The 15,268-nt window shown below is 42.7% G+C and overlaps 1 protein-coding gene across 1 annotated transcript in view; it reads right to left on the reverse strand.

Annotated features, from left to right (window-relative positions):
* Positions 1-15,268, reverse strand: part of ascc3 (activating signal cointegrator 1 complex subunit 3) — an 89,102-nt gene that overhangs the window by 49,410 nt on the left and 24,424 nt on the right. Inside the window, exon 9 of the mRNA XM_035643535.2 lies at positions 2,598-2,801. Within this exon, the coding sequence (XP_035499428.2) occupies positions 2,598-2,801 (204 nt within the window). The remainder of the gene's footprint in view (positions 1-2,597; positions 2,802-15,268) is intronic.

The following is a 15,268-nucleotide window of genomic DNA, read 5'->3' on the forward strand; positions in this document are numbered from 1 at the left end:
GGATCATTTGTTCCCTGGCAACAGGCACAAATCACAATTTACTGAGAAATATGACGGAAGACACTTGCATGGGTGAAGTTTAATGGTGATGTATGAAAAGTGGCTCCATCACTGGGGGGGGCACGGAGACGTCTGGCTGTCTGAATAAGTGTGTGTGTGTGTGTGTGTGTGTGTGTGTGTGTATTCGGCTGAACCAACATCTTTAGACTGAATAGAGTTCTTTTATATTTATTTAAGAATATATGTTATATTAACTTTCAGCTGCTTTTTTTCAAGATGATGATGATGAACACAGAATAAAAAAATCTGAGAGTGAAACGTAATAATCATAAGCAAAGTAAGACACGTGAATTAAAGTCGGTGCATGAATGTCGTCTGTGTTGCGGTGAAATGAATATTTCTCAGTTGTTTGTTTGGCCTTGAACAACGAGTATTACACTGAGATGAACACAGTAAAGCTGCTTCTTACAATGAGCATGAACTCAAATCAGCAAAGCATTTTCAATATTTTGAGAGTTGAGCGGTTATGAATTAAAGCCCCTCAAAACCTAATCTCTCAATTTAGTGTCTTAATACATTGGATGGGTTCCAACAGAAACACACACTAGCCTGGGACCCAGATGATTCTGGGAGCTCATTTAAATTCGCTCTGCCAGACTCTCGGCCTGGCTCTCCTCCATTGGGAAGTGATTTCCCTTTCAGCAGAAAACTTGCCGGTCCAATCACAACCTATTATCTGATAATGGGCGGGGTTAATACCACAACGCGGACGGAAGTGACTTTTGTGAACAACCAAGATGGCTGCTGCTGACGAACGAGCATTTGACTAAAAGTACCCGATATCTTTAAAGCCCCAGTGTGTCTTTTTTAGTCATTTTCTGGCGTCATCATCCTTTAAGTTGCCTTTATCAATCTGCTTTACAGAGCTTCTCATAACTGTTAAATACTTCCTATCACCGTTGCCATGGGAGAATATCATAGTAATGTTTATCAGCTGAGATTGTAACAACCAAAGACGAATGTATTCACAGGAATAACGTTTTGAGTTGAATTATGCACGGTCATCAGAAGAGGAGAGGAAGAGAAGGTCCCCCAGGTCATGAGCTCTGGGCTGCTCTCAGACTCAACTACTGTAAGTCTCAAAAACATGTGCACATCAAAGTTCATTTCATGAAGAAGACCCAAGCTGGGTACGGTCCTGAGCAGGTTTATGGATCCAGGCGGACCACTAAAGGGGGAGCCCTCCAGCCTCAGCAGCTACACCTCGGGCTCCGGGGCTGTTTTAAATCGTTACATCAACGAGCCTCCGGTTAGTCGTTCGTGGAATTTAATGCGCATTCCAAGAATTTATTTCATCTAATAATGCTTTCAAAGGTATTGTAAAAGAGATTAGAAGGGCAGGGAAGGATTAAACAACATGCCGACCCCTCGGTTTAACCCTGAAGAAGAAGAAGAAGAAGAAGAAGGATTTTTAAAATATTCTGCAGCACGAAGCCTAGAGGATCCAAGAGGTTCACTGACAGGGTCTAGTACGGTATTCAGCTGCACTTTGAACCCAGGGGGAAAGTGGGGAATCGGGATCTCAAACCCCACTAGTTCATCTGAAAAACGTGACGAGAATGGAGCAAAGTATTTTTCTCCGTGACATTCAACGAAGAACACAAAAAAAGAGGAAAGAAATCATGAAGACCTAATGGAGACAGACTGAGAAAATCAGAGGAGGCGCTTGTGTTTGAGGAGGCAGGAAAATCCCCTCTGCACAGAATGATACCTGAGGCAGAATTTTGTCGGTTGCTGGGCAACAGTCCAGTTACAGTACAGTTTAACCCTAACCCCTTTTTAAATTAATGGCGTTGGCGACGGCTAATTAATTAACAAATTCACGAATCAGTGGTTGCTTAATACTGTTGACTAATAAATGGCGCTTGCAGAACTACTGTAAAAAAAAATTTAAAAAGCTGGAGCTCCAATTTCCCTCACGTGAAATTGCCTAAATACTGTAAATTGACTCACATGCTGTCGTGTCACTTAATGAAAATATGGATTGGATTATTATTTAATTTTTTTACATCTGGTGTACAGCTGTCCAAAAAGTGACATATCAACCAAAAGTGCATCAAGTACTAAGGGAATATATATTTCCATTGAATTTAAATGATCAAAAAAAGCTGTAGGTATCTGCAAAACAAAAACAAACAAATTCATAGTCTAATATATATTCGTCTTTCCCTCGACTCCAGACAGCTCCCATTTAAATGGTGCCTGTAGGCGCAGCCTCCCAAAAGCTCCGAGGATCAGATCTGAAGCCCTGCATGGGGTGTGTGAGTCTCAGCGAGGAGCGCGCTTAATCTCCACGAGGCGTGTCGAGAGGCTGGCTGGCGGAAAATATTAAGTAGTTATCGCAGACGTTCTCTTAAGTTCTGACTGTGATTCAGCTCGACAGCCAGACGGACATATTACTGTCAGTCCAGGTAAAAAGCTTCTGACAAAGCAACCGATGTCACGTGATCAAACTGCTTCACATCCAGAGGGGGCAGCAAAAAGCCAGGCCCATAATCTGGAACCTGTAAACTGTGCCTTCATGTGTGTGTCATCACCTTGAATTCATCCTTCTTGATGACGCCGCCCGGCTGCAGGTGCTGGCGGATCTCGTGGAGGACGGTCAGCATGGCGATGTTGGTCTTGCCAGCGCCGGTGGGAGCGCAGATCAGGAGGTTCTCGTTGGTGTTGTAGGCCGTCTCGAAGACCAACGACTGGATCCTGTTCAGACGCTTCATCCCCTGGAACACCAGCTGCCCGATCTGAGCAACGAACGTCAGGGAAGGTGAGTGAATACGGTTCAACACATCGTTACCAAACTCACGTACAGAAATCAGCATGTTTTCAATAACCAGACACCATGTGAACTATATCCTCTGATACTTCATGATATTAGTAGGTGATATATCGTGTCCATTTTTTCATGGATAATTTACAGGATTAAAAATATATATTTTTTAAAATTTCAATTCATTTAGAACAGACTTGTTTGTAATACTCTGTATTATATGTTAGGGCTACAACTAATTATTGCATACGATGATTCATTGAAATAAAGATTTGAATATCGATATTGAATATGACCATCAAAAGTTCCAGGAGTCCAGAATGATCAAATGGTCTTAATTTTTTTCACCCAAAACACAACTGTTTATAAAAAAAATATATTCTATGTATTTAGAAAAAAAAACAACTCATTTGTGATTATGCAAACTTGCAAATTTTGGTATTTTCCCTTCCAGACGTCATTATTCAATTGATTTTTAACAATTATGCTGATCAATATACTGTTAATCTAACAATTTTAGTTTAGCGTAAGTAAATCATATATTTCAATGTTATTGTCCCGGCTCTAATGGGCTGTTACAATCATGTTACTGTAATGTTCTTATAATAGCAGCAAAATTAATTAGCAGGAAAAAATATGATTCTCACCACATTTTTGTTTCATTTCATTTAAAGCTTCACAGCAGATGTTGTGGAACTCAACTGAGAACAATTGGACTATTTCAAGTTTTGGGGCTGAAAACAGTATTGGTTGCCCAGTTGCCCTTGGCAACTAGATTTGGGCCAATGTCAACCATTTAGTGCAGTCCCCCCCCGACAGGTAACTACATTTCCTCTGACAACAACAAACTGTAGAATCTTTCACCCCGGCGTGCTGACATGACACGTGGACAGGTGATCCGTCACCGTGCGTGTTATTGACTGAGCCTCCGCGTACGAGGCGACTGCACCGAGAGTCGAGCGCACAAATAAAAAAAAACGCAATGGAAGAGAAAATGTGTGTGTGGTGGGATCAGCTGTCAGTCAAGCTGCCCTCCGTCTGCCTTTGCTATGGCAACAGAGTGTGGATGATGGCTCCTCAATCTCACACTGCCTCTGTCTGATAAATAGAGAAATGGCCAACCACCCCCCCCCCACACACACACACACACACACACACACACACACACACACACACTCACTCACTCACTCACTCACTCACTCACTCACTCACTCACTCACTCACTCACTCACTCACTCACTCACTCACTCACTCACTCACTCACTCACTCACTCACTCACTCACGTAGCAGTGAAAGCATCCAGCTGTGGCGCAGGTGTGTAATTCTCGAAAGGCATGTGTATGATGCAAAAACACATTTAAAGACCACATGATCTAAATCTAAAATGATTATATTCTGTACATGTCAGGAATGTTAGCTAAGATGTTCGTTTTCTGAATTTTTTAAAGAAACTCCATATTTTGAATAATACACAGCTTTCCACAGGCTGATGGACAAACACACAACTCTGGGGCTTTAAAGAAAAACATGTGGGTGCAGTTCATTGCTCAAAGGACTGTGGGTCCTCTGGTGGTGAGCATGTCTCTACTTTCAGAAACCGTCGAGTAGTTTAACCCTTATCGTTTCGGGGGTATCAGGTGCAGGTGCAGGTGCAGGTGCAGCCAGTAAATGAAGAAGTCAATGCAACATAAAAGGTTTTCTATTACCTTGTTTTGCACCTTCTGTTTCAATGATTTATGTTGATTGAAAACCCAAAATAATACTAACTGTCAGACTGTCATATCTACTATCACGCAGTTTTTACAACGTGATCATTTGATGGCATATAAATCCACTGACTGAAATGAAAAATTAAGCTCTGGGAAATTAGCGAGACCTCAGTTGAGGACGAAGCCGAGTAATTCAGAGACTAGTGATGGAAACAGATTGTGGCAGAGTCTCGCACAATGGAGGTCACTGTAGATCCAGGTGTGTTCTCCACCTCCTCCGTCTTCATCAGGTCACCCCCTCTCTCTCTCTCTCTCTCTACCTTCCTCCCACGAGGTCGGTTCAGGATGCCTTAAAGCTTAGACAGCAGTATTATTTATTCAGGGGTTCATTATAAGTATGTCATCACTTTCCCTCTTTCCCTGGTTTCGCTCCGACACTCATGGAAAGAAATAATTAAACATGTGCATGTCAGGCAAGGATATAGCAGGGTGCTGTTTGGAAAGCTGGCCCCCGCAGCCGAGCAGGGAGGGAAGAGGTTATTAATGCATCAAAGAGCAACTTTATTAGTGTCCACTTAAGCTGCAGGGAGTGAAGGGAGGCTGTGGGTTCAGCTAGGTGCTGCGTTGGAGCCGCGGAGCTTTAGGTGAAGAGCTGGGACGTATTTAGACACCTTGGATTTTGTTGTTTAATTCTTTTCAATCAGAAAATGATGTTTGCTTTCATTTTCCTCACTTGTGTCAAACTGAACTGACTGGACAGTTGAGAAAGGCACAAAACCGTGTCTATTATAAAGTCACACAATTCACACTGCACGTCTTAACGAAAAACGAAAGTCGCGAGTCCAAGGAAATCTCTGTAGACCTTCACAAAAGAGCTGTGGTGCAGAGCACAGATCGGGGCATATCGAGGATAGGAAATAATTTATAAAGCTTTGATTGTTCCCAGGAGCAAAGTGGCCTCAACAATTGTGTGGAGGACCATCACAGCAGAACTCTGTCCATCACGTCCTTATGGCAGGGTGGTCAGACAGGAAGCCTCGGCCTGTGATAGTCTGCTCGGAGGAAAGTCAGAAGACAAAAGGTGAACTTGAACACCAGACAGGCGTTCACCCTCCCCACCTACAGTGACGCACGGTGGAGCAGCATTGTGTTATGGGGGCGATATTTACAAAATGCACTCGCATTGTTGTCTGGTCTGGTCTGCAACTTTTTAGGGGGTTTCCATTTACAAAAACGTATATTGCTTTAGAATCGCTTACTGCCCCTTTATTTACCATCAGATTATTTTTTTAAAGCTCTTAACCGATGTGACTGCAGTTGGTCAGAACCAGCTCAAGATTTGGAAAAAACACTTAATACGCCTTTGTATCTCAAACTCCACATGCACGTCACCACCTCCACTCCTCACTCGAGCGGATGTTACTGCAGCACAATCTCCTCTGCACTTCTTCCATGGTGATGGCAGTCTCTTCCTGTCCACCAAATTATTCCCCCCCAAGGCCAAGTCCACTGAGCTCATCCTTATACATATTCATTCTAGAATTATGGACGACTGAGCTACACCCTGTTTTCTGAGGCTTCCGCAGACTCCTTTTCTTTGCGTCTCTGCGGTGACCAGAGCGCCACAACAATCACTCGGGCGGCTGGCCCTCATTTTGATTTATCGACTTTGTCTGTTGGTAATGAAAAAAGCCAGTGTCCCCGCTCGACTTAAACATGTTAATTCATGCAAATGTATGCCTGCCCCAGTGTTCACCTTGAGGTAAAGCACACATGTTGTAAACAGAAAGTTGCCATCATTTAATGATCTTTGGAAATCTTTATTTCATTCTGTCCTTAAAACCTATCTCTGGCTTTGTTGTTATGTTAATGTATGCACACACATCTTCCAATTGGAGATCCAGCTTCTGCCTGTCAGACCGTGTCTCGGGGGTGTAATGGCAGTGTTGTGGGAAGGTAGTTACTGTACAATGGACATTATGCAGCTGTTAACGTATAGGACAAACCCTGCGTCACAGGAACCACGCTCGTCATCAAGGGACATCAGCCGCCAGAGAACCTCGGGGTGAAGCTGAGCTAATTCTGTCCAGCTGTTCACCGGGAGTGTGATGGTGTGATGGAAGCAAGTGGGGCTTATTATTTTCAGATTTTATTTTTTAAAGGAATTCATCCTCATCTGATTTGAATATTCAAACTGAAAATACAGGTGAATATCAGAGTACAAAAAAACAACCCAATTACAGCTTTTATGCCTTTAATATTGACTTGAGCCTCGTCCTTCACTGTTTCTCACCATTTATCTCTTCGAATGGGAGCAGATCATTACTTTACACTCTGGCAGCAGGAAAATATATTTCGCCCCCTGCAGAATATTATAGAATATTGTACTCACAACAATGAATGGCTGCAATCCTGGAATAGTGGGACATGACGGGTACAAACGTGTCTGATTGGTTGAAAGGAAACAATCTGTTTTAGGCTTTTTTTCTATTTATTTGGAAAATTAAATGAATTGTAGTTCTGTGTACCGACAGTCGTACAGTGCAATAAGGGAATTATGCACTTTTCAGTTTGACTTCTTAATAAGGGAGTTTAGATCATTTGGATAAACTGTTTGTTTACAGCCAGTTTGATCATCTTTTTTTGTTAATGTTGCCAGACGTCTTCAAATACTCAGTTGAGTAAAATTTTAGTCACAAACTTAAATAGAAAAACTTTTCAGTGTGTTTTATTTAATGTGAAAGCAAATTGTGGAGATTGTGCTGATACAGGACAAAGTTCCCCAAACCTCAACCTGCTGCCACCGTCGCAGGTGCAGCCTGTGGAGCTCTCATTACTTTACTAATATAACAAAAACAAATTTTCATTTCACAACTAAATGTTATTGAAATTACAAGATTGCTAAGTGCAATATCTAAATTGTAGGAGCTGAAATCGTTTGACGGAGACAGACAGGCCTACAAATCATATTCTCCAGACGGAACGGAACAAGATAGTTTGAAACGAAACGCAGTAAAAATCACAACATCATCGTTTCTTTTTGTCCTATCATACTATCTGTCAAAATAATCACAATATGATTTATTTTCTTGCATATCGCTCAGTCTTTGCTGTGAGAGGTTGCTGCCTCACGCAGACCTCGACAACGAGTATCACACTGGATCTTAAACAACAACACTTTTATCAAGAGATTTACGGTGTTTAACGATCAACTTGGCACCACGTCCGTCAGTGAGTTTAGACCTTTAAGTCACACAGAGCGAGGGCACTCTGCCTGAAAATGTCAATTTGACTTTCTTGCTCAAAGGTGCTGAGTTAATGAAGCTGACATGAGTTGAGAAGACTGTCAAGCAGCAAATCAAGAGACAACAAACCCAGAGCCAACTGGCACGCCGGCCCCTCTTTTCCCCAGATACAGGACTCTTCACTATACTGTAGCTTTCGAAGCTTTGTGTAAAATCAGATCTCTGGAGCCAGTAAACATGGGTCAGATAAGACAGACATCTCACTGCTAAACGCATCCCCAGCATTTAAAAGATGGGAGTGAACGTTGTCCGGAGCCCGTTTGGCTAATGTGGGACCACACGAGAGCTGCAACACTTAATCCAACGATCAATAATCGACTACTAAATTAATCACCAACTATTTTGATAATTGATTAATCAGCTCAAGTAGTTTTTATTGAAAATAAAGTCAAAACTCTCTGATTTCAGCTTCTTAAATGTGAATATTTTCTGGTTTCTTTGCTCTGTGACAGTAAACTGAATATCTTTGGTGTGTGGACGAAACAAAACATCATCTCGGGGTTTTAGGAAACACGATTGGCATTTTATGTCACCATTTCACGGACCAAACAACTAATCGATTAATCGATTAATATCGACAGATGAATCGATAATGAAACCGTTAGTTGCAGCCCTGGACCACACACACATCTGTGGTCAACCTTTCAGGAGCAGGGTTAAATGAAGGTCTGAATGAGAGCAGCTGTTTGACTCTGGGGTGGAACCCGTGTCTTTAACCCAGGTGAATGATCTCGACTGTGACGATACTTGGAGAGTGAACAAACCCTGTGCATATATCATCATATACTGTATATGAGAAGGATAAACGACCGTTTCTGCATACTGAGCGACTCAGCTGTGTACGCGGTCCATAAAGTGTAAGTAGTCCTTTCTCAGCGGTACGTAGTGTGTGCATACGGTGCCCATCCTGGGCCAACCCTGAGTGGGATGGAAACTGACAGGCTCATTAACACAGCAGATACACAGCCTACGGCCATATGGGCAAACTGGGAGGACAGGGAATATCCCGCCAATCCACCAGCCACTTAAAACACACTAATTGGACCCACATAGATGCACTAATGAATCAACAGCAATAACTAAATACCAGTGTTGTCCATATCCATCAGCCTCCCCGTTTGTAGGTTTAATGGTGAAACTGAGATAAACAGCAACCGGTTTCTTTTGTTATTCTTATTTATTTATTTATTTTTTGGGTGTGTGCTGGCTCATATTTTGTGTTACTGTGTGCTTACTGTACAAGCCACTATACAGACTCCTAAACTAATTAAATTCCTCTGTGCATCGGTAATGGGAAGCTAAGAGATATAATTGTTGTCATTTTCATGCCATCCTTTTAATTACTTTCCGGTTCCATTTCATTCCATTTGAATTGACAGCCTGATCAACTTTTAATTGCTAGTTTTTTTGCAAACAGCTTATCATCCAGCTCCAAGCCTGCATGCAGAGCACTAGATGACCTGGCCGAACACGCCCACACAAACACAAACAAGGAGCAAATCCATGTGCACAGTGAGCGCACACACACACCTTCCTCACCAGATGCACAGTGGAGTTTGACAAAGTGAGCTGCGGATGCAGCAAACAGGAGGCCTTTTCATTTCCCTACAGAACAGCAGCAGCAGCAGCAGGGAGAAAGAGGCGAGAGAGCACAAATACAGGGGGAGGCAGAGCTGAGAAGTAAGATGGAGATAGCAAAAAGAGGAGGTAATCCATCACTCCGTCCGTAAGCACCTGCTGAGGAAGCACTGAACGCCCCGTGAGCCCCCAAACTTTGAACACACACACACACACACACACACACACACAAACACACACACACATACACAGGGCCGCCCACCCACCCTGCAGCTCACTCCTAAAAGAAAACTATTTACTTACATTTCAAATACACAAACACTAATAATGACTTATGTTTTGTGATTTTCTTCTGACCATGTTGTGATTTGAATTATTTATTTCTGACCTCTAGCAGCCGTGTAGGTAACAACCACTGCGATCTTTAAAACCACCACATACTGTAGGTCACAATAAGCTGCTTGAACAAACAACCTTTGTGGTCATTTTTTGGTGGAGGACAGTCCAAGATCACTATATGGATTTTGTCACTTGAAAAAAAGAAGATTGGAATAAAAAATGGATGTACTCCTACTAAATCATGGGTGTGTTTTCCACAAGTACCAAGCAAAGACACTTGCATTGTGCTAAATGCTGCTTGACACGGCATTCGCCGGGTGTGAGATAGGACCCGAATAAGTCTAATTTAATTATAGACTGAAAGCAGCACAATGCACACGTCTTTTTGGACGGCTGGCAGACAATAGATGACATATTGCCGCACCATTTGACAGTGCTGCCACTCACGAGAGGAGATTGTAAAAAGCCTTGAACCATTGAATCCTTCAAAGAGGCCTTGAAGACACGTGGCTAATTCTGAGCAAACACACAAGAGCCGCATGTGTGTGCTATGGGGGAACCACATCAGAACTGGATTAGGAAATGCAATCAAGGTGGATTAATTATGGATGGAGGGCTGTTCAGTTCTGCCTCATCTTCACAGGCGTGTGCGCATACACCAGCTACTTCCTGCACGGGAGCGGAGCGGGTGAGCTGTCGACAGACGGGAAAATGAACGGATGATGAGTGGGGACGATGACGGCGGAACATACTGGAACCATAACAGCACCGGCCTGTATTAGACAGTAGACCTATATTTGTAACTGAAGAAGAAGGGATGAATCTCGGTTTCTGATTGAATTCAGTGGATTTGATGTAACGAGGGAGGCTCATTTCGGACGCTTGTATTCGCGATCTTGTTGTTTCGGTCACTACCCAGAGCTCTTGACCACAGGTGAAGGTTGGAACGTTATATATCGAACGACCGGTAAATCGGAACTTCGCCATACGGCTCTGCTCAGCAGACAAAACTACCGCTTCACCGAAATGAATTGCAAACGATTCTACTACACTTTTCTTTTTCACTTGCTATTGTCACTGAAAGGACGTGATGTCACCTACCTGTCCTAACGACCATTATTTGATTATTCAAGAATTTGCACAATGCACATACTTCAGTGTTTGACATCATAATTGTCTGGCTGAGCGAGTGTAGAAAATACTTCAATAAGAAAGTTTTAAGTGTCACGCAGCACAACGATACCTGGGACAAACAGGGAGGGAAGAGTCACTCATTATAGAAAAGTGTTCTGTGTTCCTTAATCCTTTTCCCTCCGCGGAACGTTTCTCCGTGGGAACTGTCATTTCTCGGAAAAAAGGAATTGCCGCTTGACTGGATTCCTATCAATTACTACACTTCATAGGAAGTGTGGTTGTGTGTTGCCGTCAGAGCTTCTGTCTATATTTGAGTCTGAGTCCGTTCGGCCGTTCGCAATTATGAGGCACATCAGCAACGTGCAGCACTAGTGTACATTTCTGTGGAGTTTTGGTCCATCAGAGAGGCATTTGTTCTCACTCACAACACACTCAGTAATATATTCATTCAGATAAATTAGGGAGGCTTTTTAAGTGTGAGGCACCTCGACTCCAGTTCATTAGTTAAAAAGCATTCTAATAAATTCCCCATTTTTCATGTTTCACAGCGCTATTAAATATGCACAGAGGCTCGTGCAGCCTTGTTTCCCATTACGGCTTTCAATAAATGACAATCTGCACACAGTGTGAACTGGAAGGGGGGAGGCGCATCAGACTTTGCAGCCTGCCTTTCAAAGCCTTCCCTAATAGCACATAAAGACTTATTAGGCATTGTGCGTCGGCACTTTAGAGGAGCGAGGCACTTTGTTCCAGAGTTGCCCAGGCTTAAGCTAATGAATAGAGCCACTGCTTGACTGAGGCTAATTCACACTGCTCAGCAGAAGAGGCTGCATATCAATCTATATCAGTTACACAGGGTGTTTCAAAGATTAAGGGGAAAAAAAACTGCTGGTGAGCCAGGGAGAGACTGCGGGAGACAGAAGGAGATAAAGTCTTTCAGAGACAGAGATGGAGCCTTGGAGAATTTGTGTAGCTTTGAGCCTTTGTAGGAGAAGCCGGGGACAGAAATTCAGAATTGTCTGAATGTCTAATAGCACCGCACAAAAAAACTGTTAGCTAATGAATATGTAGAGCAGAATCAAAAACATACAATTTTTTTTACTCTTGGGTAAATTCACTGGAGACATATGCATCTCCCCAACACATCCCATCCCTCTAAATGGAAGACAAAGGAATACCTCAACAGTAGAACTGGTCCGGAAACTGATTTATTTCTATATCCATCTCAAATATGTTTTTTTCTGATGATTCTTCAATGTCCCTTTGATGCTGGATCACCAACATTTAAAATGTCATATTCTCCTTCCAAATGTGATGGATACGAGTTGTTTTAAAATGATGGATCAGTCTCAGTTCCATTCTGCTTTTCTTGTTTGTTTCATAATTTTGCTATTGAATGTCTTATTAGTTGGGACATGATCTGATGATGTTTAATCAACTGCCATAATGGCGGATCAGAATTATTGAAGAAGTGTGGTCTCTAATCTATGTTACAATAAGATTTTCTGCAAGAAACCAAAATGATTTTACCTTAACATTTGCCACAAAAGACACTTGTGTAAATGGAAGATGCGAAAGTTTGGTTTGGCAGAATATGATTCGAGCACTGTGGTGACCTTGGGATCTTGTGTAATGAATTGTTGATATGGTGAAAATTCCAACTCTACAGTTTGCAAAATTAGCAGCAGGGACAACATTACTTTAGCTGATGATTGTTTCTGCATGGAAGGGAGAGCTTCACCAACTGCACACACTGCATTACGTGCAGTCTAATTACACTCACTTGTAATATCTAATTGTGTGCTAAGTGTGGCATAATGGAAATATTTTAGAACACAATTTGCAATACAGAAATACCAGAGAGTGTAGGGACAGAAGGCCTGTACTGTCCATTAAGCTGTCGCCACAGTTAACGCAATAGAGTAACGTTCATATTTATTTGTCTTGTTTTCTACCTTTGTCCACAACGAGTAGTTCACAATGTGACTAAGATAAAAACAACACAATCCATGAACATAAAACACGGGCTGCTGACTAACTTTTTCACCACCATCCCCAGGTGAATGTAAACTCTCCCAAACCATGTTTCATAATGTTGAGGAAATAAACAATTACATGTATGTTGCTCCTGTCAATTGCTTTCAAACAAAACAGAAGAGTTGTCGAGTAAAGATGAGCGATGCCGCTGTCAGTAATCGTAAATGTTTCCATGGTTAACTTTAAAAATACAGTTTCTTGTTTATCTGCTTATTCTTGGTTACTAGAGTCGGGGCTCGCTCCGGTTCGTCATTTGCTAAGCGATAATTTAAGATGAATGGAAAATTAACCGTTGCAATCCGGTTAATCCCACGAGGCGTCCCAGAGAAGATCTCTGTCCATGGGACGCAGTTGGTCTGAGGCCCTGATGAACACTGCTATTCATTAGACAAAATCCTTTTGACTCCTTGTGTCTCTGTTGACAACATCCCAGGCGAATGGAAGGATGAACGGTCAAATCCTCAAAGACCAACCTGACGAGGATTGAAATTGACAGGCATTGAAGAGACACACACACACACACCTGCGGCATGTATCGTGCACTGTGAAGACAACGATGAGCAGCAGCGTCGATGTGATTAAAACGTCCTCTCATCAATTTGTCATGGCGAATAGACACATGCACACACTTTCATCTGCACTCAGCTACACACACACACACACACACACACACACACACACACACACACACACACACACACACACACACACACACACACACACACACACACACACACACACACACACACACACACACACACACACACACACACACACACACACACACACACACACACACACACACACCAAAGCTGAATCTTGTTTATCATTATGTCCATTAGCGTGAGCGACGGGAAGGTTAAGAGAGATGAGCAGTTAACACTGGTTCCCTGAAGTGAGACAAAAGACTTTGAAGGGTTTATGAGTATCTTATTTTTAGGGCCTTCATAAACAAAAGGCCAAAATTTCAGGGAAGGAAGTGGTGACCTTTTGTACCGCTGCATCTTCACTAGTGATGCAGTAATGATGGATCACAAAGCCTACGTGGGCAGACAGGATGGGAGCGGGAGGCTTTCAGAGACAGCGGTGTGTGTGGACTCTGTGCCGGAGGAACACACTTTGTCCTTGTCCCCAAGGGGGCCGGAGCAGAGCGAGAGGTCCTGCTTCTTCAGCCTGCCGCCCTCTTAATGTGGCCCAGTGGAGGCCTGGGCAAAACCTGCTGGAGGTGTCGGCACCGGTGCGAGTGCAGGTTTGTCAGTCAAGGTGTCAGTCGGACTGACGGGTCATTGTGTTGGCTGACAGCTGGCTGAGAGCTGGAGCACTCCCCATTAAAAAAGGAACATCACTCACTGGCTTTTACAGCCACACAGTCCTGTTCACTGAGGAGACAGTAGTGGGACGATTACACTCGGGGCATCAGGGAACTCCCCTGGTGACAGAATACAGATGCAGACGAGTCCTGTTGTTCACACAGATGTTCTCTGAAATATACGTGATATGCTGAACTGGGAAAATAATCAGTCGCTTGAGTCCCACAGTATTTTATCATATCGCAAACATGGAATTCACTTCATTTGAATCCAAGTGAGTTCCTTATTGAGTCAATTTGAATTCAGTTTTCAACATGCTTATCTATTATAATTAGAATCATAAAAAACTACGAATGGAACATGGGCCAAGAAAGAATCCATTCAATCCATGCTGCCAAGCAAAGTCAGAAGGCTGGTTTGTTTGTTATTTTTTGTGTGTGTGTGTGTGTGTGTGTGTCTCTCTCTCTCTCTTGCCCCCCCCATCCTTTCTGTTTTCTCCCCAGGTGCTAACGACCTGATTGGGTTCCACCTGTTGAGCTGGCCAATCAGACACGTGTATTTCTTTCTATAGCCTTTTGTTAGATAAGTCAGTGGGGTCTTTGTTTTGTAAATTTGTTTCCATGTATTTTTGTTTTCTTCATTTTAACAATTTGACACCAGCACCTGGTCGTTGCTCTCCTTCTTTTCTTTTAAAGAGGGGACGTAACAACCATCATGAGATAGGGCTTTAAAAAAAAAAATTCACCAATCTCCCAGGTAATTACGCATTGATCTTGATGATAAAAAAAATCAGGCATATTAAGGGGTAGATATCTATGAGTGTGTGTAATGTGGAGCATCTTGGTTGAATCTCAGGCGACTGTAGTAATGTGTTGTCTAAGAGAGCAGCATAACTAGCAAAAAAATGATTTCTACATCAAAACCTCCAAATCCCATGAACACAACACAGCAGCAGCTTCTTGATTCCGTGGAGAACTTAACCCTGTTTAACTGTACGCCTTATCAGCAAAGAAAATGTGACACAGAAG

This window comes from Scophthalmus maximus, chromosome 1 (assembly GCF_022379125.1).
Source record: "Scophthalmus maximus strain ysfricsl-2021 chromosome 1, ASM2237912v1, whole genome shotgun sequence".
NCBI lineage: Eukaryota > Metazoa > Chordata > Actinopteri > Pleuronectiformes > Scophthalmidae > Scophthalmus > Scophthalmus maximus.